Source organism: Motacilla alba, chromosome 18 (genome assembly GCF_015832195.1).
Source record: "Motacilla alba alba isolate MOTALB_02 chromosome 18, Motacilla_alba_V1.0_pri, whole genome shotgun sequence".
In the NCBI taxonomy this organism is placed as follows: Eukaryota; Metazoa; Chordata; class Aves; order Passeriformes; family Motacillidae; genus Motacilla; species Motacilla alba.
In genome coordinates this window covers 6417357-6441304 of record NC_052033.1, presented here as the reverse complement: position 1 = coordinate 6441304, position 23948 = coordinate 6417357, and the positions used below count along the sequence as shown (strand labels likewise).

Sequence of the window (23948 nt, the reverse complement as noted above, 5' to 3'; positions counted from 1 at the left end):
TTAAAAGTCATGCTTGAATAAGTTATAAGACTAAAGAAATATATATAAATATATAGAAAAAAATTATATATATATATATGGTAAAATCATGCTTCGGGGTTTAACACAAAAGGGCACCTGGAATCCTAAAAATCCTACACAGGAATTGAGACATCGGTTTCTTCAGCAGCTTGTAATTTTCACAGGTGTCCCTGAATAGAAGGTGTAATTTTCAAGTAAAGGGAAAACAACTTCTATAGAAATTCTGAGTGAAACTCGGAACATCCAGGAACATCCGAGCCATCATCGGCCCTTAGTGATCCTAGATAACCAAAAGTCAGTGTAGTTCCTGTAATCTACCTTGTGTGAATGCCTGGTTCCCGTAAACTCACTAACATGTAAAAGACTAATGCGGATAAAAGCTATGCTTTTGTCCTGAGAAGGAGACAAGATTCTGTGCTCACTGGAGAGAAGACAATGGGAAGAAATGAATAATTCCCGAGGCTCCGGGAGACTGGACTATTTGCTCATCTGATAATATTATTCTGCACCTGGGAGACATCGAAAGCTCATCAGATTGAGAAAGGACAAAGGGGACCCTTGCTCCGGGCAAGAAAAAGAGCATAAAACTTGGACTAAAACTCACCCAAATCCTGTACCCACCAACTCTGATGCGCGAGGGGGTCAGAGCTGCGTGCCTTAAAAGTTACAGTCCCGGTCTTTTGCTCTGAACTTTTTATTCATGGCTGGCATTAATTGTAATCTGAATGCAAAATAAATTTTATCTTTTTATTATTATAATAATTTGGCTCTTACAAATTCTTAATTTGGCTTAATTGGCATTTTACCTATAACAACAGTGTGTGTTTCTCTTACAACATTTCTGTGTGTTTTAATTAATTTTATAAATATTTTAAGTACTTTTTTGAAAGTTGAATAGAATGGAAGCGTTTCAGTCCAAGGACACAATGGAATATATGCAAAGTTAGCATAAGGACTAGTGATTCACATTCCTATTCCTCAGTAAATATTCTGTAATAGCAAAAGAGGTATTAATTATTAAACTTGGGACTGTAAGAGGAAAAGAACTAACCCACCTTCTTTCCTGGTACAAAATTATATGAAATCATATGTTTTGATCTTGTTATACGAAGTTTTAAATTTCAAATGCAAGATGAATTTGCCTGCTTTCAGTTTCAAAGTGTGTGTACAGATAATCAGACAAGTTTAATTACCTGACCATTTGCCTAGCATGTACTGCTTCAGTCTTCCCAGACTTCCATTAAACTTGCACTTTTCTTATATTTTGCAGTACCCTCTTTTTGGGGTTTGGTGAACTCAGCTTGGAATCTTTGCTCTGTTGGGAAAAGACAGTCACCTGTCAATATTGAAACCAGCCATATGATTTTTGATCCCTTCCTAACTCCTCTTCGCCTAAACACAGGGGGAAGAAAGGTAGGTGGTCTCTGTTCTGGTGTATAAAATAATGGAGTTAGTAGATTTAAAAAACAAAAAAAAAATTGCTACATTTTATTTTTCTAAAGCATTTACTTTTATCTGTCAGCTCTGAGGCAGAATAACAATGTAGCATGCTTTAAAGATTGTCCTCAAAGCACTGAACTAATCTGTTTATCTAGCTGAAGGATTGATATTTCAATTCTGAAATTATTTTATACATAAAACATCTTGAACCTTTTAGCAGTCTTGGCAATACTCATTAGTTTATAATGGTTTTGTGTTGCTTTTCTTATGTTGGTGTGCCTAAAAGGGTATTTTAAAGTATTTATTGCTTGTTCCATGCAGGCGGTTGTCTCTTAACCAACCTGTGTTACAGACCAATGTAACACATATTGGGTAAGACCATGCAGGTGAAAAGGCACTGTGAATTACAATATCGGAGCAAGCAGAGACTCCAGCAAAAGGTTATTTGAAAATTATCTATCTTCCCTTGTTGTCATGACAAGTGAGATGTCCACTGGAAGCAGTGTGACATTCTAGGAATTTGCTCTGTGCTCCCCATGGACATTCTGGTGGCGCATGTGCAAATACATCAGAATTTATGTGGGCTTTATCATAGAAATACTGAAATGGTGGTGTTGTTATTACTGGAGGACAGTAATGCTTCCAACTCTGGCCCAAATTTCAGGGTAATATTTACATTTTGCTTTTTAAATGGAAATGCATAGATGTTTTTTGTTTTGATTTAAAATAAAAAAAAACCAACCAAAAACTAAAAAACGAGAACTTGGAGTTTTGATGACTCTGCTATGTAAATAAAGGCTTACACATTTAATGTTATTTATAAATTACAGAATGACAAAACACGAAATTTAAGGACGTGGAAATTGTCAGTGAGTCGAATGCAGGAGGTTCAGAACATTCAATGTCTTCAGCAGTTCTAAGACTTCAGCTGGGCTTTTGTGCCAGCTCAGAGTGAAGCAATTGTCTGATTATGGATAAAATTTGGAGGCACTGACAGACTGGGAGATGCTGTTATCAGTGATGAGGTTCTTACTGATACAAACAAGAGCAGGCTCCCAGTACTAAAGTGATTTCAGCATTTATTATAAGAAAAAGAAAGGCCTAAAGCATGGGGGCCCATGGGCCGAGCAGGAGCATTCGCATTGAGGATGCTGCAACGCCAGTGCTGGGGCTGCTTCAGCAGGGATGTCCCCGATGTCCCAGATGGAGCGGCACAAATTCAGTGGGTCAGAAGCCCCTTTTTATCCTGGTTTTTTGTCCCTTTGGATTGGTTTCTTTTTGGATCCTTCATTTGCATGAAGGTTTAAGGCGCTTGATTGGCCCATTACAGTTCTGTCCAGGCTGGCTAGTTTTACTTGGGGGATGGTGCACTTTACTGAGGTGTGTTATGGTACATTGGGTACCCTATTTCTTATAACTAGCCTTTTAACCCCTTTTACAATATAATAACAAAACTAACAGTGCATGTTTAACGATCTCTCAACTGTTTTACGACAGTTTCTAACCAATTTTTAACACTTACCCTGCTCACAAATACTGCCGCTGATGACCTTCTATCATGTTACAAGAACAGGATTTGTTCTTGTGATTTGTCTTAGAGAGACTTCCAAAATGGTTAAATCAAAATTCTCCTCTGAGAAAAAAGATTGCAATTTTGATGCCTTAATAAAAATTCTTTGTTCATTCTTTGCTTCATTGAGGATTTGATTTGCCAGGTAGTGTATTTGTGTTCACTTCCTCAGTAATGTTTTTTGTATGTTAAAAATAGAGTTGTGTTTCATATGGGCTGAAGCATTTCAGCTCTCAGCACTCAGAACTAATTGCTGTGGCAGCCAGGGAATTTCTTGGACAAGACTTAACTGTGATTATGCTGTATATGAAAGAGTTTTATGGAACTGATCCTAAGAAAAATAATGAATAAATAAAAAAGGGATTTGATGTGGTTTCAAATCAAAGTTATAATAAGCTAGCTTACATGCACAGTGAACAAGAGAGACAGCTACTTGCACACAGTCACAATTATAAACCTTTTTTGGAAAAGGGGCTGGGAGGAGACTCAAGCTCCAAGAGAGAGCAAGATGGAAGAAAATACTCAGTTCAGTTGTTCTTGGAACAGTAATTGCAAATTCTTAACAATTCTTTTTGCTATTAATTTAGAAGTCTAGTTTTATCAGGTTTAAAAAATAATTAATTTTTGAAAGCAACATATCTATTTTGTGTGCTTCACTTTGGAAATTAGCTTATGAGGAACAGAAGTGACCCACCCACAGGAATCCAAGACCAATCTATGATCACTGACTTAATATCTCCTCTTACCCCTTTCACTCCTTGCCACTCCTTTCCCCTGGGCTTTATTTTTAGTGGGGAGCATTGCTTAATTTCTGTAAACCAGTTACCTGTTTAGTTCTCCCTTCTCACCTTGGCAGACCAAAACTGTTCCATTCCACTACAGAATTTGTGTCTAAAATTTCTATTTAAGTACATCTCTTTCTAGTTTCTTTAGATTATTTTATTTCAGTGTTAGTAGGGAAAGCCTTTTAGTAAACCAGATTGAGACTTTCCTACTATTTTTTTGACTGCTTGGAAATAAAGCAATATTTTTCTTTCTCCTTAAGAGAAGAAATTATCTGATAGGAGGGTATGAAGGACAACATCACTGATTTCCTACAAGGGGAGAAAGGCCCAGTCTGTGGCCCATCACACAGCAGGCAACTTAATGGTTACTTCTGCTCTGAGAATGAGAAAATTCTTCCCATTCCATTGAGGAGTAAAAGGGATGTCAGTGCTATTTGCCAAATATTTATACCTCTTTGATGCAGTTTTTTGCAATAAAAATTTTGTGCTGTCTAATGATTTCAGGGCAGTATCAGGTCACATATTTACAATTCAAGCACCATCAGATGTTATTTTTAATTGTGCTCTTGTTCTGTATGTGTGATTCTCCATTTCCTGAGAAAGTGGCTTAGCAGGTCCTGAAGCCTTGAGTGTCATTGATACAGATAATTGGATTTCAAGATCCAGAACCTCAGCACAAGATATCTAATGAGTTTACATGCAGAAGAAGAAATGCTGCTCTGGAGGAAACTCCCCAGGTTCCAGTTCTCTCTCAGGCCCAGCTTTTGTCTCTTAGTTATCCATTTTAATGAATTTAGCAAGCAGCCCATTTCAGATAAACAGCCCTTTCTGATAAACAATGCCAGCCCTTATTAATTTGCAAATCACACTCCTCCATGTCACAAAGAATGGCACTGCTTTACTTTCTCTGCTCTTTTTGCCATGGATTCACTTGAGCACCAAAGCAATCAGCACAATAGAATATCTTACATTTAGGCAGGAAGCACCTTGGGTTTCAATCTCCAAAGCAGGGATTTCCAGCCTCTCATGGGTGATTGTGGTAGATGAAAAAACCACTCCACTTCCCACTCACCTGGTCCTTTACTGGGACTCCTTCCTCAATTCACCTCTGCAAGAGCTCTGCCTTTGGTCCCCCAATTTTTGTCCCTTGCCTTTCTGTAGCCCATCTGACTTTGGTCTCCTGGTTCTCTATGGACTTTATTTTAAAAGCCTCATTTCTAGAATTCTTTAAGACTCAGCTACAGTTCTTGGCCTTTTTTTTTTTTTCTTTTTTCTCCTAAAAACATGTTAAGCAGCAGCATTTGCTTTAGCAAGTGCATCCCTACCAATTAATTAAACCTTGCCACATCAGTGACCTTATGTCTTATGAGTCATTTTAGGTCACACTCAAGGACTGAAATTATTGCCTAAAGCAGGTAAAGTTCTGTTTAAAACCACTTTATTTTTAAGGCAAGCCAGGACATTATACCTGATGTTGATCCCTGGGGAAATAAAAGGAATTGATGTCTGCTGGCCAAGGACTGTTATTCTATAGCTCAGTGTGCATAAATGGAAGTTAATCAGCAAGATCCACACATCTGCCTGCTCATATGGGGCATTAATGAATACAATCATGTATTATTTCATTTAATATCCATACAAATAATTGGTTCATTCTGTGCATTACAAGATAATGGCTACATTCAGCAGCTTCTAAACTAAAACAGGGTAGGAGAAAAGAGATTTATGGATTGAAATCAGTTAAATGGTTTCTCTGCCAGTTAGTTCTGATTCTATGCTGTTCAATCAATTCAGAGTATTACTAGCATTTTTCTCAAGAGTGCAATATATGACAACTGCCAAGGTTTGCTTTGGTGATTACTAAAAGGACAGATACTGGTATGAACCATATTTTAGCACTGCAGGAATATAAAAAATGAAATGTTAGAAATGGTCCAGGAGGAATGGATAGCAATAAGACATCAATGTCATCTGTAAACTGACTTGTGATATACTTTTAGAGGTCTTAATAATGATTTTTGATGTAGAGTAGCTTTGGAAAATCAAAAGTCTGACGCAAACATCAAAAACTTTAATGAATAAAAAATGAAACATAGTATTGCTGCTTAAATAATTGTTTACCATTTCTAATGCTTCTACAGTTCTGCGTGCTCTGCGTGTTAGTGGGTGAACTTGAAGTGGAACCAGCAGGTTAAAGTAACTTGTTTATTCACCTTCATCATGGAATCTAGAACAGGAAAAAAATGCTGTTTTTTTTCAGAGATAGACTGCAGACTTTGCTGTTAGTAGATCATGCACAGGGGAAAACAAATTCAGGATCTGCATCTTACTCTATATTGGGACCTTTCTTTCCTTACTGCTTCAGTTGTCCATGAGATTGCATCAGTTTGGAATATGTGAAGTTCTCAGATGGGCATCTTGGTATGTTCTCAGTTTCTGGTTGTCTCTGACACAGATCACCCAAGGAATGAGTCCTGAACAGGCACAAGAATATATTTCTGCAGCTTCTTGATTACTCTACTTGACATTTAATCTTGTCTGGTGCCATAAAACAAGCTCACTTGTCTGCCATGGGAAGTTTCCTGGGAGCTCCTAGACGTGGAGAATGATTCACTACATGAACAGCACTGTACTCTGGTGTTGACCTTGGGATATGATCTCAGTTTGGCAGGAGGACCTTTCAAATCATGTTACTGTCTCTCAGCTGCAGTTGTGCAGTGATTCAAAGCAGACCATGGTGTCCTTGTAAAGGTGGGTGTGCTGTCCCTGGAAATGCACTCACTGGATGTCATCAGAAACAACAGGCTCTGCTTTTCTGGACATTGGGCAGCAGATCCATTAGAAGGTTAAAGATGTTACTGAAGCTGGGCTAACAGATCCTAGCCAAAGGCCTTACCCATCCTTTCTCCCACCTCATGTTTATTTCAATAAGTTCCTTTCCAGTTTTCAGTCCCTAATGATGAGACTTAGAAAAAAAAAAAAAAAAAGACTGGAGCAGCAGCTGGCCTCCAGCTACAGTTTGATATATTCAAAAGAATTTTCAAATTTACCCACTTCATTCTTAATGGCTCTTTCCTATTTTCTAGTAGCGCTGCATTGATAGTATCTTATTTGGATTTATTTCATCCTGCACTTAGGTCTATTTATAAACCTAGATATTTATTTCAAGCCTTGCAGAAGTAGAAGCAACATATATCTTGTCTGTGTACATGATTCTCTATTTGGGGTTATAGTCACCGGTATGAAAAAGGCTGAAGATTTTTTTCTCTCACACTGATCCTGCTGTTACAGTATAAGTGTGCAGGTCTCCTCACACCATAGGCTTTAAATGAAATATAATTTTGTATTTTACCACTGTTAAAACACATTTCCTAAACTCAAAATGATGATTCTTTGATTTTTTCTTTTTCTTGTTACAAACATTATTAAATGTATGACATATTTAAATGTGCTAATATATAATAATATGTTATTTAAAGTGTGTATTTTTGACACAATATCAAGGAAATATTGTTAACTGAGAGCCCACTCTAGTGGATGGGGATGTTCCATGTCATTTTGTACACAGAATTTGAATCATATTACCAAGGTCAGGATATCTGGGGAAGGTGCAGGCGTATCCAAGGTTGTTGTTCAGCTGCCACCAGTTCATGAGGCAAAAATCTTGCCATGCTAAACAGAATTAATAAGAATCTACGTCACTCTCCTCCTGGTAAACCCTGACCTCAGCATTTACAAGTCTGTGTTTGCAGTTTAATGACAAAAGCCTGCAATTTCTGTATATCAGAGATTTCTTTTTCTTCTCAGAAAGCAAATGTTATGGTCAGTCCCTCCTTTAGGATGGTGACGTTCAGCATTTAAGCAGCTACATTGCTACTGTGACTACTAGTGGCTGCCATCCCCTGTGTCTGAAATGGCTCTGGAATTCTGTAAATGTGGATTAGGATCTGAGTGGGGACTTCATAATGTGTGTAAGGTGTCTGCTGCCCATCTGGGAAGGTGCCATACTTTGGCTGAGGCTGTTTGTGGCAGCAAAGTGCTGATCTGGCTTTCCACAGAGCTCTGCTGGTGGCAGCTGTGAAGTGGGAGCTGTCAAGGCCTCAGCTCCTGACAAATCGAACCTAGCCATTAAGGAAGTGAGGGAAAATGTTCCTTATTTAAAAAATTTTTTCCTCATTTTCATCCAAAATGGTTTAAATCAAGAAATCACCAGATATTCAGCAGGTATTTCTGCCTTGCAGCTGGAGTGGGTACTGTGTTATAGACGCATGTCAGTTCTGTGAGGTAAATGACACTGCTGTCATTCCCAATTCTGAGTAGCATTTGATGTTGGAGAGAAGTGTGAGTTCAATGCTTCTCATCCTAGAAGTGTTAATCTGTGATGGTTGAAAACTGAAGCAGGCACAGTTTGTTATAGATGGAAGAATTAAACTACGTATTTTAGGATTAGATGCTAGAAAGGAGCTTAAGGGGAAAAACTGAAAAATTGTTATCAATGAACTCTATGTAGTAATCAAAAACAAATCTGTGTATCGGCATGGGATCTAGAGGGTGGAGGAGTGGGAGCATTTAAGCTGTGTATCATCCAGCAGGCTGGATGGAGGGAAAACATCAGTAGATGATTCTGCAGCAGAGGAGGAAAATGTACATAAATTTGGGATACAAAACTGTTCTTACTATAAGGGACAGTGATGTATTACAGGGGCTTATAGGCCTTATAAGAAAACTGGAAAGATTAAATATTCCTTTTGCATGTACCCTTTTTTATTTGGTATGTATTGTTCCTGTACAGAAAGTGACAGAGACTTAGAGCTCATAGTGGTGCTGTTGGTGTGTGGTAGCCATGTCACTTAGTAAGTGTTTGAATCAGTAATTCTTTGTCTGCCTTATGTAATTTCCAACAGAATCAATTAGAACAGAGCACTTTTACCTCCACCAAGGTATTTTTTATCAAGTCATTGCTGGTATCCTGAACAACAACCAGACCCAAACTACCAGGGTAGGTCTGACAATGGACATTTTAGCTTTTAAGCTGGGAAAATAAGAAAATAAAGTTTAACTTGACTGCCAAAAATCATTGGGCAGTTTGAAACGAAAAATGTGAAGAAGATGGTGAAATTAAACATTTTCTCTTGTAAGCTTGCATAGAAGAAGAGAGTGTACTGCATTCTTATTCATTGTAACTACTCAGTGCCACCTTTGTCAGGCAGGCTGCTCAGCAGGAGAGGATGTTTCACAGAACACAGTAATATGTCATACTGACACAGAGATACATGTGGGATATACACTGGGATGAGGAGGAAGGGGAAGGAGAAGATTGGGCAAGGGCTAATAAGAACAAATTATGTCTCTTTGCTCTCTGAAGATGTTTTAAAAGAAATTATTAAAAAGAAAAAAAAAGGCTTTAGCCTTTACTCCTTTATCTTTCTTTTCTTCTGTTTCCCAGCCAGCAGCTGGAGGCAACATATCAACACAGTAATTTGCTACTGATGGTATTAAACCTGCGCACTCACATTTCTGTAGTCCCCCTTTTCCTGCCACTCTGCAAAGAGTGTAGAGAAACCTATCACAGATATGACTTTAAATCACAGCATCTTCCAGGGCTATGCCAATGGCAGCACAGCTGTGCTGAGATGGTACTTAGAAGCTCCTTTGAAGTTCTTTTGCCTTCACTAAATGTTTAGCTTTATCTGTGTGTTTCCTCTAGTCCTGTATCACATAGGACTAGTTAAGACCTCTACCAAAAACAGTGTTAAAATGTACTGAGCAAAGAAGCCTTTGAGAGGGAAAAAAAAGTGCATTATTTTTAATCATGCAAATGTACCTACTGTATTGTCACAGCCCTTCCAAATAACTGTATTTGTGTGTTTACTTGGGTAAAACATATTATTTATGTGATGGACATTAATAGCTACTCTGGAGTGACTGAAATGATGCAGATATATATTTGTGATCTTTTCTTTCAGTATGGTACTAAAAAAACCACAGAGCTGCTGTGGTTTTTGTAGCGTGAAGATGGATTGGGATGTAAATCACTATTGGACAGATATGGGGCTATTTACTGGGTATTGCTCAATTAGAAGCATAGAAACACTGTTAAAGAGCCCTCCTGGTTTGATGTTGCCCAGGGACATATTGAATGCTGAAAACAGAAATTCTGCCCTCAGAACCTCCCAGTCAAGATAGGTTGGGCATGGACAGAAGGCAGTGATATTGGAGATCCTTGGATTCATCAGCCACAACAGGAAATCCTTTCCTCTAAATCTCAACTCCAGGCTTAAAACTTTGTCTTGTCTTATTAGAAACCTTCTCAGTAAAAGTAAACCACAGGCTACCCATGACCAGATGGATATTTCATCCAGATTTTTCACGGTTTACACCACATTTCTTTTATAGTTGTATATTTACAGAGGAATATTGTTTGGAAGCACAGGGATGTATGCCAGTTTTTGACAGAATATTCCTCTTGCATATGCAAAGTTTTGTGCCAGCTGCATTTGTCTCAACCTAATCTCCCAAGTCTTTGAACTAGCATCATGTGATTCATGTGATTTTTCGTATCTTGTTTGATTTTTTGAGAGGCCTTTTTGTGACAAGTCTTCTGTTAACTCATAGTGTTCCATAAGCAGAAGAAATAGTGTAGCATGGTTTTCTACAGAATCTCATTTAAGCTTCTTTCATTTTGGCCTCTGTCTCTTATTATGACTTCTCCACTACTCCACAGATCCCTTCATTAAAAGACAAAGGCAGAAGATGCTGTGGCTATTTCCAAGTTCTTTGTGCCAGTGGATGCTCCTGCTGACTGCCCACTTGAATGCTGCTGACAGGAGCTCTATACTAATCTGTATTACGGAGTTTTACCTGCCTGGTCCTCAGCACAAAGTTGGTTTGCTCTTTTCTTCCAGCCAGTTTTCACAAAATACTGAGATTTCTTCTTTGTCAAAGCTGGATGAAACTGGCCAGGAGATAATGGAGTTAGTGTGGGGAAAATAGGAAACTCTTCTCGAAACAGTTACTATTATAGTGAATTATTTGCAGTATATTTAATCATAGGCACTTACTAAAAGCAGTGTATGTGAAGACAGGAGCTAAGGAACTAAGTGATAAACAGGGAATTTCACAGGTAGATGTATATTAAAGGAAGAAATTGCATATCCTGCAGATTGCCAGCTATCACATCACCACAACAGTGTTTGGCTGCTGTTTTCTCAAGCAGTAATGCTTAATTTTCAATATCTTTCAGGGAGCACTGAGGACTCGTCCTTATAAGCAAAATGAAGTTAATAAATTAGTAAAAATGTAACATTGCTTGGATAAAAATCTTAAAGAGTATCTCACCCTAAGGAGTTTTCCTTCTTGCTTTAGAAGATCCTGCAGTATTTGCTTGTTGATCTGCTATTTCCTTACACTTGTGAAACTGCAGTGCAAGGACACTGTAAGGACTGTGGCAGCAAGGCCACCGCCAAAATCCACCCCAGCCCGTTGGTCAAGGCTCACAGGCCAAAGGGGCACAAGGAAATCTGCTCAGAAGTACCAAAGCCAGCTCAGAGAACCAGCAGAGGAATCAGTTAAGTTATGAAAACAGGGTGTCTGAGCTGGCACTGCACAGCTGCTGTGGAGCTCAGCCAGCCACAGTGGCCATCTCTGCATTTGTGTCCATGGCCTGGGGGAAACCTCTGCCCAAACAGTAGGATATTTGTATGGACTGGTATTTTTCTAATGTCATGTTTTTTAAATGCTGTTTGAAGTTGAAAGGTTTACTCAGTTCCCCTTAGAATATCACTGTAAATATTGCCAAGATGTTTATATGTGTCCGGCTGCTTCATCACCTCCTTTTCCTACTCTCCCAAAACAAGTGCAAGGAAAGAGGAGAAATTATTTAGCAGGGAGAAATCTGAAACCATTTTCATGATGAATGCTCACTGTCATGGTAGGTGTCTGGCTGCCTGGACTGCTGATCGTTACCCCTCATCCCCTACAAAATAAGCCAAAAACATTATATCAGAAACACATTTAGGAATATCTTCCTCACAAATTCCAAAATATGTTTGCTTATTGAAGGCTGTGCTAATGAAAACCTCTACAAGGTTGTTTTGGTTTGAAAGATAGGTGTCTGCCAAGGAAGGCAGAAACCTCCCTTGGAATGGAAAATGTGACCCCCTTCCCTCCAAATTATTATAGCTTTGAAATTATGGGGCTTTCAGGCAAATATATAGGAAAAAGAATAACAGTTCTTTACTAGTATGTAAATATACGAATATATATATCCATATACGCATATGTATATGGCTAACAAGGCAAACAAACAATAGCAACAGCAGTAACACCAAACAGAACCGCAAACGCACTGACAGCCTTCTCTTGGCGGCAGGGACCTTCCCCTTCGGTGTAGTTCTGCTCACAGCCGGCAGGGGCGCTGGTGGCCCCCGTGCGGTCAGAGCAGGTGCGTTGACTGCCCCGCGGCTGCAGGGGGCGCTGTGGCACGAGTTCAGTCATGTCTCCCTCACGTGGTAATGGCAGGCAGACTGGACAGTGAAAAATTGGCTGCAGTAGGAAACTTGGGCCAGCAGCTGGGATTGCAGAGGCAGGCACACTCCCCAGGGTGGCAAACAAAATGCAACAGAAAACTCCGCAGCCCCAGCAGAAGGCACAAGGTGGACCCTGGATGCTGGGTCAGTGTAGCAAAAAGGCCTGATACAGCAGCAGAAAACAGCAGGGCTGGTTAGCAGCAGCCACCACACACAGCCGGGATGACTGTGCCCTTCAGAAAGGGGGAGGGGGTCAGGGTCCCAGGTTTCTTCTCTGAGGCACCCAAGCAGATAAGGAGGGTCCTTTCCAGTCAGGCCAGGCATCAGCAAGGTCCCAGTGCAATGGCTGCTCTCACGAGCAAAGGCTCACCTACAGTAAGGAAGAAGCAGTATGTTATAAATGAATTAGCCAAATTGATTAATAAGGAGAATTTATTCAATAAATAAAATACAATCGTAAAAAGGCCACAAGCCTAGATTAGATCGGTGTTGAACCAGGCTAACAGCGTCGGGTGAGATGGGGGGGGGCACATTTTGGCTTCTCTCTCTGTGCATCACGAAGAGACAGCCCTCACAAAGTCTTTTTATACAGTTCTAAACTCTGAAGGTTGTTGGGAGGATTTCTTGTTTTCTTATTGATGATCTAATTCCTTTAGCATATTTGTGTAGTTTTTCTTTTCTTGCTGCCACTCTTGCTGAATTTCCCAAAACTTTTAAATAATTCACTTTGTTAGAGTAAAATCTCTTGCAATATACATCTTAGGAGACACATATTTATTTTATTGATGATGCATATCGAATGCGTATGCTGGGGTTTGGTCAGACAAATAATCCTCTGGAATCAACATTTCTGGAGACAAATATTCAGGCTAGGATCTTGGTGCATATCGCTGTAATCTCATCAGAGATCCCGGAACCCTCTTGGTATGCCAGGATTTTCATCAGGTCAGATTACTGTAGCCTCAGCACGAATTTATATATATCATCTATCACAAGTACAAGGCTGAGCTTCGGCAGCGGCAGTGAATTCTCCCTGCAGTAGGGAACAGCTCAACCGTCCTCCTCCAATGGTGAGAGTGAGAGGAGCTGAGCCCAGCCCCTCAGCTCCCAGCCAAAATTTCGAAGTAGCTCTGCCCTTCCCAAGAGAATGCCCCTCTGCTGTGATAGTGCAGCCAGTGGCTCTCCTCCCCCTCCCCCTTGGCTACATCTTTTGTCTCTCTTAAGTACCGGTGGTTATTGTCTGTTAGCAACAGATGGGACTAAAATTCCATGAAAGAAAGAAGCAAAAGGAAAAATCCTAACCCTCAACAAAGGTACTAGGTCAGAACCCAGAAATCATCACAAGTCAGGAAGTGTTTCACTTGCATCTCCATCATTCTTTGGGTGAAAACCTGTTTCATTCCCAGATGTCTGATAATGCTGTTAATAATGAGGTATTTTACAGTATCTTTTCTCAGCTGGTTCTGCACTGATTATGTGATTTAAAGGATTATGTATTATTTTAACTAATGGATTTTGCTCGTATCCTCTCCCCCACTTAGACTTGTCTTTTACTGAAAGCCCTTTAGCTATAAAACTACATATTGTTTCAACATCTAAAATCCTTTGTCTGGTAATGTTGGTTCTTTTTTTAATGCCCCACTGTGCCCTGCATAGCTAATCATGAGCAAAGGGATGTGCAGTGAACTGAAGAGATTCCTAAAAAGAGGAACTACTGGGAGGAGTGGAAAACTTGAACTTTTCTTCCTGCCTCTGGGAGATACCTTCTGTTATCTTCAGAAAGTTTGGTACTCCTGTGGAGGTGATTGCTGGAGACAGAGAGCTGTGCTGGTGTGGGAACATGCAGCAGCCTTTGACTGAACACTCCACACAGAAATTATGAGCAATATTACAGCATCTGGTGGTTGTAATGGGAGAATAAACCAGCTGGTGCTGGATGAAATATTGAGTATGTCAAATTATTACAACAAACTTTATAAATATTACTGTTAGGCTGAATGCAATAATTTTTAATAGCATGAGAAGACAGAGGGGAGTTCTGCACATTAAGTGCTATGAAAAAGAATGATGTTGCTGTAGAGAGCAGGAGAACTAGCTCTCAGAGCAGACAGAAACTGGCTGAAAACAAGAAGGGAATTGGAACAGCAATTCCAGAATGAGAAGCATAGTTCTCGTCTCAAGATCTGCCATGACAGCAAGAGTCCACAAAGCATTAAAGAGATGCATTTTCCAACTTTCTGCAAAATGAAAGTTACATTTCTTTGGCTTTTTGTGGTATTTTAAGCCCAATCAGTAAGCTTTGTGACCTGTGTGATAGATGAGTAATGCGATGATTGACTCTCACAATTAACAGACAAATATCATGTATATAGGTTAAGAAGAGTTCTGTAGATTTATAGTTATGTTTTACCCGCTTGCGTTGTTATCAAGGGACAGCCGGGGTTGGGACATTTGGGAGGGCTGGCTTGTCACTGTGGTGACATCTGACCTCCAATCAGGATTTGAGGAAGTGAACTCCACCACTGGACAGCAAAGAAGGAGTCAATGGACAGAACTTTGGGAGGGGCTAAAGGGTTAAAAGCAAAACCTCCATTGTGTGGGCGAGCACACGGTGGGAAAAATCCTTTGCTCCTGTCGCCGTAATATTTTCTCTATTCAGTCTTCTGTTTTATTTTCAATAAGGTTTAATAAACCTTTCCAAATTTAAGAAAAGTGAGTAGCTGTTTCTCACACCTGCATTCCCTTTTGGTTCATTGAAGCTGACTAGGCTATCAGCTTTCTGTCCTGGTGCACTGTAGATGGGCAATCACACATTATTTAATTACTCAAATGGACACCTTTGGTGATGCTGGATATGTCAATGAGATATGTAATTGTTCCCAGCACATGCGACTTTTATTGATCTATTATTGTTGAAAACATAATTTCATGCTTGGTTAAGTTGTAAATTTAATTCATTCTCTAGCAAGATTTAGGAACAAATACGACACTACCAGTGCTCCTCCAAAGTGAGGCAGTTGTAGCTACCCACAAAGTCGGAACTGGCTGAGCACTCACTGGTTGCTTTTCAGCACTTCCTGTTCATGGATTTAAAAGTTCAGGAGAAACTTTTCCATCTAAAGGAGGCCACTTATGGCTGAAAATTGTCACTTAGTTGTAATACATAGTTTGAGTCTTGTGGGAACATTGCAGTCCCAGTTAGCTGAATAAAATTGAGTTGTCAGTGGGCTTTTTGGTGACTTCAGGACACAGTCTTTGAGCGGGCAAAGGACTTGTGGCTGCTTAGAGCTTTTCATTAATCAAAAAGTCAACATCTTGATTGTGTATGCATTGATTGGGCACTTCCACAAGTACTACTCACTCAGTGAGAATTGTCTGAACACCAACTGTGTGCCAGGGACACCCTCTTTTTTCCTTTCCAACAGGAAAAGGAAAAAAGGCTGAGCTGGATGAAGCCATGGATTGCTTTATGCAAGACTGACAGAAAGCTCTGTCAGCCAGCACTGCCTTTAGTCTGTCTGTTGAACAGAACCTGGTTGCTTTAATCCTGATTTCTCTCCAGAAACATTAACTCATATTCATGTGCTTAACACAGGCATCTACAAATAGCGTGAGGAAATGCCCACTTTTCTTGGTTAGAAAAAACTAGCTTTTAGATGCTTGCAGTTTAATGAAATTGATTTTCCTCCTTGTTTCTTCAATATAAAGCAGTTCAGACTCAGAGTAAATGCATCATAAATTAAAGGTGCGAGAAAAAATTTCAGTGAATTTGACAAGATAAATGGGTAAAGCATTCACTAGAAATATATTTTTCATAATGGATTGGAATTTATGAAACCCTTACTGACTTCATATTTAAATCAGTAATTTAGCATCTGCAATATTTCTTGCTTTAAAGGTAATAATTTTTATCTTACTAATTCAACTGATCTTAGAAGCACAGTGAAATATACTTGATATAACTTTTTCTTTAACAATCAAGATTATTTAATTGTTTTTGCAACTTTGTGCAACATAGTAATGTATTACAAGCATTATGTCTTTGACTCTTACTGGTTTAGCTGGCAGTATTTGATTTTAAATCCCACATCATTTCATGCAGATGAAGAACCAGAACCAAACACTGATATTTTTGTTGCTTTCCTGAAAGTCAGTAAATATTGAAATGACTAGGTCTTTTATGCCACAACTGCCCAAGTTATACTTTCTCAAGGAGCCCTGCCTACCTAGAGAATTTTTTATCATTTTTCTACAAAGAATCTGTGGTAACATTTTTACTTGAAACAGCAAGGTTTAGTCCTTATCCTTTTCCTTTCTCTCTGCTTGAATTCCTTCATTTCTGCACTGACTCTGCAGAGACCAGTGAGATTTTTTTCTGGCCTGTTGGTGTTTGCAATTAACTTTTCAGAACTTTTGGAGACTCTTTTGTATGGGTTTGAGCTTCTTCACAACCTTTTAAAGTGGAGGATGCAGCACATCTCACTGGCTCAATTTTTTATTAACCACATTTTACTTATTTTACTTAAACACAGAATCTCGTTGTAGTCAGTGGAGCAGGTTTTGGCAATAAAAGTAAAGTATTTGGGAGTGGATAGCAAACAGTCTTTGTTCTAATTGAGGAACTGGTGGATATGTGTCTTGAGGATGATTTTTATCCCCTATCCATTTTTTTTCTTTGTTTTTGTTTCTGGTTTTGGGTCTGGAATGGTCGCGCCCCCAGCTCTGAGTGTATTGCAATGGGTGAGAGCCAGCTCAGGATTTCCTGAGAAGGTTTTGGGGGCGGGGGATGGTTGCGTCATTTTGGTACAGCGATCATCTCTGTGGCCACGGGGCACAGTGCCTCTAACAAGAGATACTGTTGCCATGTGGGCTTTGACAGTTTCTTTTTTATTCCTTTTCCTTCGGCGCTGTGACTGAGGCTTGCCACCTAGCTTCTCTGCTCGTTTTCTTGATTGGGCGCCCTGAGCCAGTGCGTGCTGCGTCGGGAGCACGCCGTCCCCCACTAGGTCCGCCCCCTCTGCGCAGCCCGACCCAGGGATCAGCCATCGCCGGTGAGCTACCCAGGGGAGCGATTCCCTGCCCAGCTCCGCTGTTCTCTGCTGCTGCTTCAGAGATTTTTGCTGCATTTTAACCCAACACCTGGATACCCCGCAGCTGCGGAGTATACGGCTGCGGAGTTTCTTCTGTATTTGTTTGCTACCCCAGTGTGCCCACTTCTGCCATTTCAGCCGGCGCTCCGAGGTTCCTGCTACAGTCCATTTCGCCATCCGGAGGGGCACCGAGACTAGCTACGCCTGTGGGTTTGTAAAGGAAGCCCCTTTTCTATCTTTCCCGCCGGCTCGCCCACCATTACCCACGTGCAGCCGCGGGGCAGTCAACGCACCTGCCCGGCCCAGACAGGGGCCACCAGCGCCCCTGCCGGCTGTGAGCAGAACTACACCGAAGGGGAAGGTCCCTGCCGCCAAGAGAAGGCTGTCAGTGCGTTTGCGGTTCTGTTTGGTGTTACTGCTGTTGCTATTGTTTGTTTGCCTTGTTAGCCATATACATATGCGTATATGGATATATATATTCGTATATTTACATACTAGTAAAGAACTCTTATTCTTTTTCCTATATATTTGCCTGAAAGCCCCATAATTTCAAAGCTATAATAATTTGGAGGGAAGGGGGTCACATTTTCCATTCCAAGGGAGGTTTCTGCCTTCCTTGATGGACACCTGTCCTTTAAACCACAACAAAATGTTAAGTAGCATAAATACTGCTAAGGAGTAAAAAAGCCCTGATTTTTGCCAGACATATTTGAAACAAAAAATAGTTTAATGCATAAAAAACCAGCATAATGTAGTGGAGCTGTAATTATTATAATGTAATTTTAATTATCATGTCTATGTTTCTGCAGTAGAACATGGTGAGTTTTGTCTTGAGAAATCACTGGAAGTTAAAAAATTATTACTGAGTTCAATACCATGATTTAATGAATTAGTCTGACAGAAAAGTAAAATAGTCGCTAGAATTTTCCAGGCATGGAAAAGCCACTTAGGAGACAAAGGTTTAAATAAAATGAAGATATTAAAAAAAAAGAAAACGAACCCCACAGAGGAGTAGTAAATTCATAATTTCTACTGAGTGAGAATTGTCAAACTTCTTGTCAATAAATGTAAAATGCCTTATATGCAGAAATATTTCAAGACATTAAAGACAAGGCAGGGTATTTGGCCCTATGCATTCAATACATTATTTATGTCAGCTTTATTTTTCTATTTTCCAGTAAGCCTTTCTTCTCTATCTTCTCTGGGCTACAGGGTCACACAGAAGTCAGGAATTCTAGTGATACTGGAGTTTTTGTGAGTAGTGAGATGCGTCTGTCACTGCTTTGTTTGATGTTATGTTGGACTCCACTTTGAGTCTTTGTTCTTGAACCCAGCTCCTGCATACCTTGATATTGTGATGTATTGACCAAAGTAAAAATACTTGCAAAATAACTTTAAAGATTTGCATCGAATGCACCATCTTTCTATCTCTGCCTGTTACAGGAAGTAAAACTACTTTTCTATCCTGTAAAGCCTTGATTATCTTCTCCTGGTCTTGGTATCTGTTTAGAAAAGGTTCCTTGCAAGTGCAGGTAGTGCTTCTCTGTTGCCAAAGGAAGTGTTCTCTGTAATATCCCATTTTCTCATTTAAATACTTTCTCAGTGTTCTGCTCTTTTATGTTTACAGCTGTTTTAAAGCACCTTAGCTAAATCCTTTTGAAGTAAAATACACACAATGCCCTTTATGAGCCTTTCTGGTTTTGTCTCTCATGATCCCTAATAATTTTCTTGGAATGCATACATCTTCCTTTGGCAGTTGCAGATGGGGTTGTAGAGTGGCTCTCAGTAAACAAGGGTGCATTTTAAACGATCAGCAGAGTGCCTGTGAAATCATTGCACTGCATTATTATAGCTTATCTTTTTACTTCCATGGTCTGTAGTCCTCACATGGATTTATTTCATCTATGCTTGCACACAGCTTTGATGGTGCCTTGTACCCTGCCCTGCTTAGACATGCCATAAAGCCTCATACTTAAAGGATAATGGTCATGATGAGGAAAGTATACAAGGCAATAAACAGCTTTTGCAGGTAGTTAAACACACTGAAGCAAAGCTTCATTGGAAAACCCCAAAAGCTGTTTATTGTAAGCAAAGCAACACATCAGCTGTGTTCAACAAGCCACAACATTAAATAAAAGCTTTTGCCTTGTCTTGCAAGTGCTGGGAGGTTTTGTCCACCAAATAGATCTTTGCTTCTCATTTTTAATGCTTTGGGTGGCTTACTTTGTCTCACATATGGTTTAACAGGAGATGGGTCTTGAGTAATTGCTTGGGATACAAGCAGTAAAATGTCTTTTTTTCAAATCACTGTGGAGGTTCTTGATGACCGTCCTTTCCTCCTCTCCAACCCCACAAGAAAACCCCTTCATTCCCAGTTTATTTTTCCCCTCTAGCTACTAATTCCATTGTCCATTTCATCACTTAATTTATTGGTTTGATTTTTATTTTGTTTTGGTTAGGTTTTTTTCTATTCAGTGGTGGTGTCGCCTCCACTTTCCCCAGCATTTCACCGAGTTTTCCTAACAAGAATGCCTGAGGCTGGAACATTCAGCCACTTCAAGGAAGAGGTTAGAGGACAAGTATTATGAGTCACAACATTTGTAGCGCCAGGGAATCTCTGTTCCACAAATAGAACTGCTTTGGTAATGATAAGCTATCTAAAACCAAACAACCTTTTTTAGCAATTATAATTTACTAAACTTTGTGATCTTCAAGAGTATTTTCTTTAAAACAGGAAGAGACTTTTTATTCCAATGGAGTGACATTTGATAAATTTGTGCAGATTCTTGTGGGTCTTCCTATCAAATGCAGTGAATAAAGCTGCATTTATTATTTTCCAGCCCCAATTTACTGGCAGTTATAATAGTAGATACCACCATGGCTATTTGTGTGAGTCAGATTTCAGTTACCTGCTGACACAAACTGCATGGCAGATAAATATGTCACAGGCCAATAATCCTCACAGAAGACTGTAATTTTCTGTGGATGTCTGAAAGCGATTGATAGAGACAGGGATTCCACGGTTTGCATGCCTGAAGCCAATTTATTGATTACAAAGTATAATCAGTATATATCGCTGATATGATGATCAGTATATATAGCTTTTCAGCTATAACTAAGAATAGCACTAACTGCAACATTTATGTCTACTAGTAGCATTGCTTAATCATAGCTTTGCACAGACTCACACAGGTGCTTACAGTCCTGTATGATTTCTCAAAAACAAAACATACCATGCACACCGTTATCTCTTGCTTCCTCCTTCAGGGTTCTGCCTTGACTTGCAAGGGCTTGCAGCCTACTAGGCTTAGCATATCCACTTCAGTCACGAGTTGAGCAGTGCTCTCAGTCTTGCTCTCCAGCTGTATTCCGATGTCAATGGAAGGAAACTTACTTACAGTTTAATGAAAGAATATTTAATATTTTGCAGTGGTTCACATAGACATTTTTGCTGCTTATTGCTGAGAATTGTAGCACAGCCTTTCTCATTTATAAATTAGACCTTGAGGCAGTATTTTCTATGAAATCAAAATATGAAAGGAATAACCTTAAGTTTGGTAACCAGCAGAGACTGAAGCTGTATGCTGTGAAACGGAATTAATAGATAAAGTGATCAGAAAAAAATCTGGTTGGTGATTCCAGTTAGGAGTTGGCTGAGGTATTTTTTTTCTTTCATCTTGTCCTTTAATAATTTCTACAAGAGCAATGTTTTCAGGAAACTGGTATTTATTCATTTATACATGGAAGAACATCACATCAGAATTATAAAAACCCTGTGTACATTACATTCTTGTCTCAGATAAACACAAATCCAGCATAATTCTGGATTTGCACTAGTATTACTGAAATGCAAATTTATTCTTGAATGTCTTTATCCATTGTGCCCTGTTAAGGTTATCTAGGACAAATCCTGAACCATTAAAATCATGGCTCAGTGGGGAGAGGGGCATTCCTTACCCTCATGGAGAATGAACCAGGACATTCCTGGCACAGCAGTTCCATGGGAAAATGCAAGAACTGTGTGTAGATACGGGCACGGCTAGTGCTGACTCCTTGGGAAGGCAAACCAGAGCAGGTATGGGTGTGATAAGGAAAAACACACCCAGGAAAAATATGCTGCACCTGCAGTTGCTGGGATACATCCAGGGTAACTGCTCTGCTCATCGTGGATTGTGCTGTGCCTTTCCAGGGAGTGCAGAGGAGATGTCACATCCTGAAAGAGGACGAGTACAAGTGACTGCTTCCTGGGAAGGTAGAAAATCCTCAGGTATCACTTCAAAACATGCCAAGGATTTCAGGTGTCACATTCAGAATGGCAGTTAAAGCTAATGATAGAAAACATATTTTAGGAACCTCATTTTTCTATAAAAGGGATATGAGCTGCTTCTATTTCAGGTTGGGAAAGAAGCTCTCAGAGAGTGATTTGGATTGTTTCTCACAAAGGTTAATCATCAAAATTTGTTCTCCATTTACTCTTCTCTTTTTGAGCTCTGCAATGAATATGAAGTAAAAAACATCCTTAGGTAGCTTTTGATATTTATTTGTACCTTCAGATATTGTCAGAATAATACAGAGAACAGATTTGTAGAAATAAAATAGGATGCTTATTCTTCTAAGTTTTCAATAATTTTGAGTTAAGCAGGTTTTTTAAATAGATTTTTTTTTGCCAGATATGTTACATTTTTCATTCATGAATTTCACCTGTAGATTATATATAACTAAAAGAATGTTTTCCTGATGAGCATTCAGTAAAGCCAGATGCTTTTAGTGGTAGTTCTTGGGTTGAAATAGATTTGGTGTGGTTTTTTCCCCCTATTGTACTTTCCATCAAAATGTTTGTTGCTCATTACAATTAAAAACATAAATTCTGTTGTTTTCCGCACTATAGCGATAAGTGTCACCGTAAAGACTAATTAAAGAGAAACAAAGCTATTCATCTTTTTTTTTGGGGGGGGGGGGGGGGGGGTTGTTGTTGTTGTTTTTTGGTTTGATTGTTTGGGTTTGGTTTTTTTTTTTTTCTGAAACATAAAGCCATTCCCATTACAGAATTTTCAGAGGAAACTTTGCAAGACTCCTGGGACCACATTTTCAACATAGTTCCATACCTAATGAAGATTTACAAATGTTCTGAATCCCATTTCCATCAACAGAACTTAGTACCAGAATATATCTTTGCCTTTCAAAAATCACTTCAAGTATTTATTTGCATCTCAAAGACTGAATTAGTTTTCAAATTCTGACTATGAAACTTCTGTGAAGTAAATGATCGCATAGGGCAGTGTTGTCCTCCACTAGATTAAATAGACTTCTAATATTATATCTTCATCTGAATAGATTTTCTTGTCATCCAGAGTTAATATGAAATATACTGCATTTTGTATTTGCTGCATGAAAGGAAGATTGATTTATTTCAGGTACTTTATAGGCTATTTTATTATTCACATTGAGATCTCATCTATTCCCTCTGCATTCATATTTTATAGTACTTTAACTGATTGAGTTGGTTTGACTCAATACTTTGATGGCACCTTTGCCATGGAGGCTGCACACACATAATGCAGATCATTACTTGATTCTTTTCAAAACTATTTACCTTGCCCTTGGGTTATTTTATGAACTTCTGGCCTTTTGGTTCTGACCAGATCAACCAGTAGACAAAGGCAGGTAAAACACAAGTCCTCAGTCCCCAGGAATAAAATCCTTACTCACTTGTATAATCATATTTGCAGTGTTGTGAAATGCAATTGTTTTCATTCTAATGTAGCAAAGACTTCAGAATTTAGCCCTGAATTTGTCTAATTTCCAAAGCACCTCCTGGTCCTTTTTTTTTTCTATCTGGACTGCCAGGTTTCATCCCCACTGAAGTCACATGAACGATACTGACTCTCACCCCTGTCTGAATTTGCTCATTTTGTAACATAGGAAGGTAAAATAAGTTTTTATTCCCAAAACCTTGGTTTTCCTGCAATATCTGAGGTAACTGTGATGGTGAGGCAGAAGCAGAGCCTGAAACTCTGCTCCCACAAACAGGCATTCTGCATTATCCTTCCTCAATCTGAAACAATCTAGAACTCTACTGTACTGATTAGCAAGAAGCCCTTTATAAACTAATGGAAAATGGGGCCTAGATATCAATTCTTAAAACAAAACAAAAACAAAACAAAAAAAAAGTGTTTAAAGTATTTTTAGAGAAAATAGCAAATAGCAAAGTAAGTTTGAGTATTCCTGCATCACAATGCAGGAAAAGACAGTGAAGAGAGTTTTGTTTAACCTGGGAGTTATCACAGGATTTGGTCGTCCTGGCAGTGAACTTGCTACTGCTTTCACAATTGTGAATGTGTTTCTGATTGGGATTATGGCTCATTCAGAACCTTCAGTAAATTTACATTAAATTTACATTTGTGGTTGCTCCCATACATACACTTTAGGATTCCAATACAAATGCAGAACTCTGTCATAAATATATTCCTATAGTAGGCCATAGTCCTGCAACTCCTGAGCCAAAACTTTTTTA

General features: G+C 39.3%; 1 protein-coding gene across 4 annotated transcripts in view; it reads left to right on the top strand.

Annotated features, from left to right (window-relative positions):
• The window catches only part of CA10 (carbonic anhydrase 10), a 222536-nt gene that overhangs the window by 85233 nt on the left and 113355 nt on the right, over positions 1-23948 (top strand). For all 4 annotated transcript variants that reach the window (XM_038157543.1, XM_038157544.1, XM_038157545.1 and 1 more), the window contains one exon: positions 1292-1434. In XM_038157543.1, the coding sequence (XP_038013471.1) occupies positions 1292-1434 (143 nt within the window). The remainder of the gene's footprint in view (positions 1-1291; positions 1435-23948) is intronic.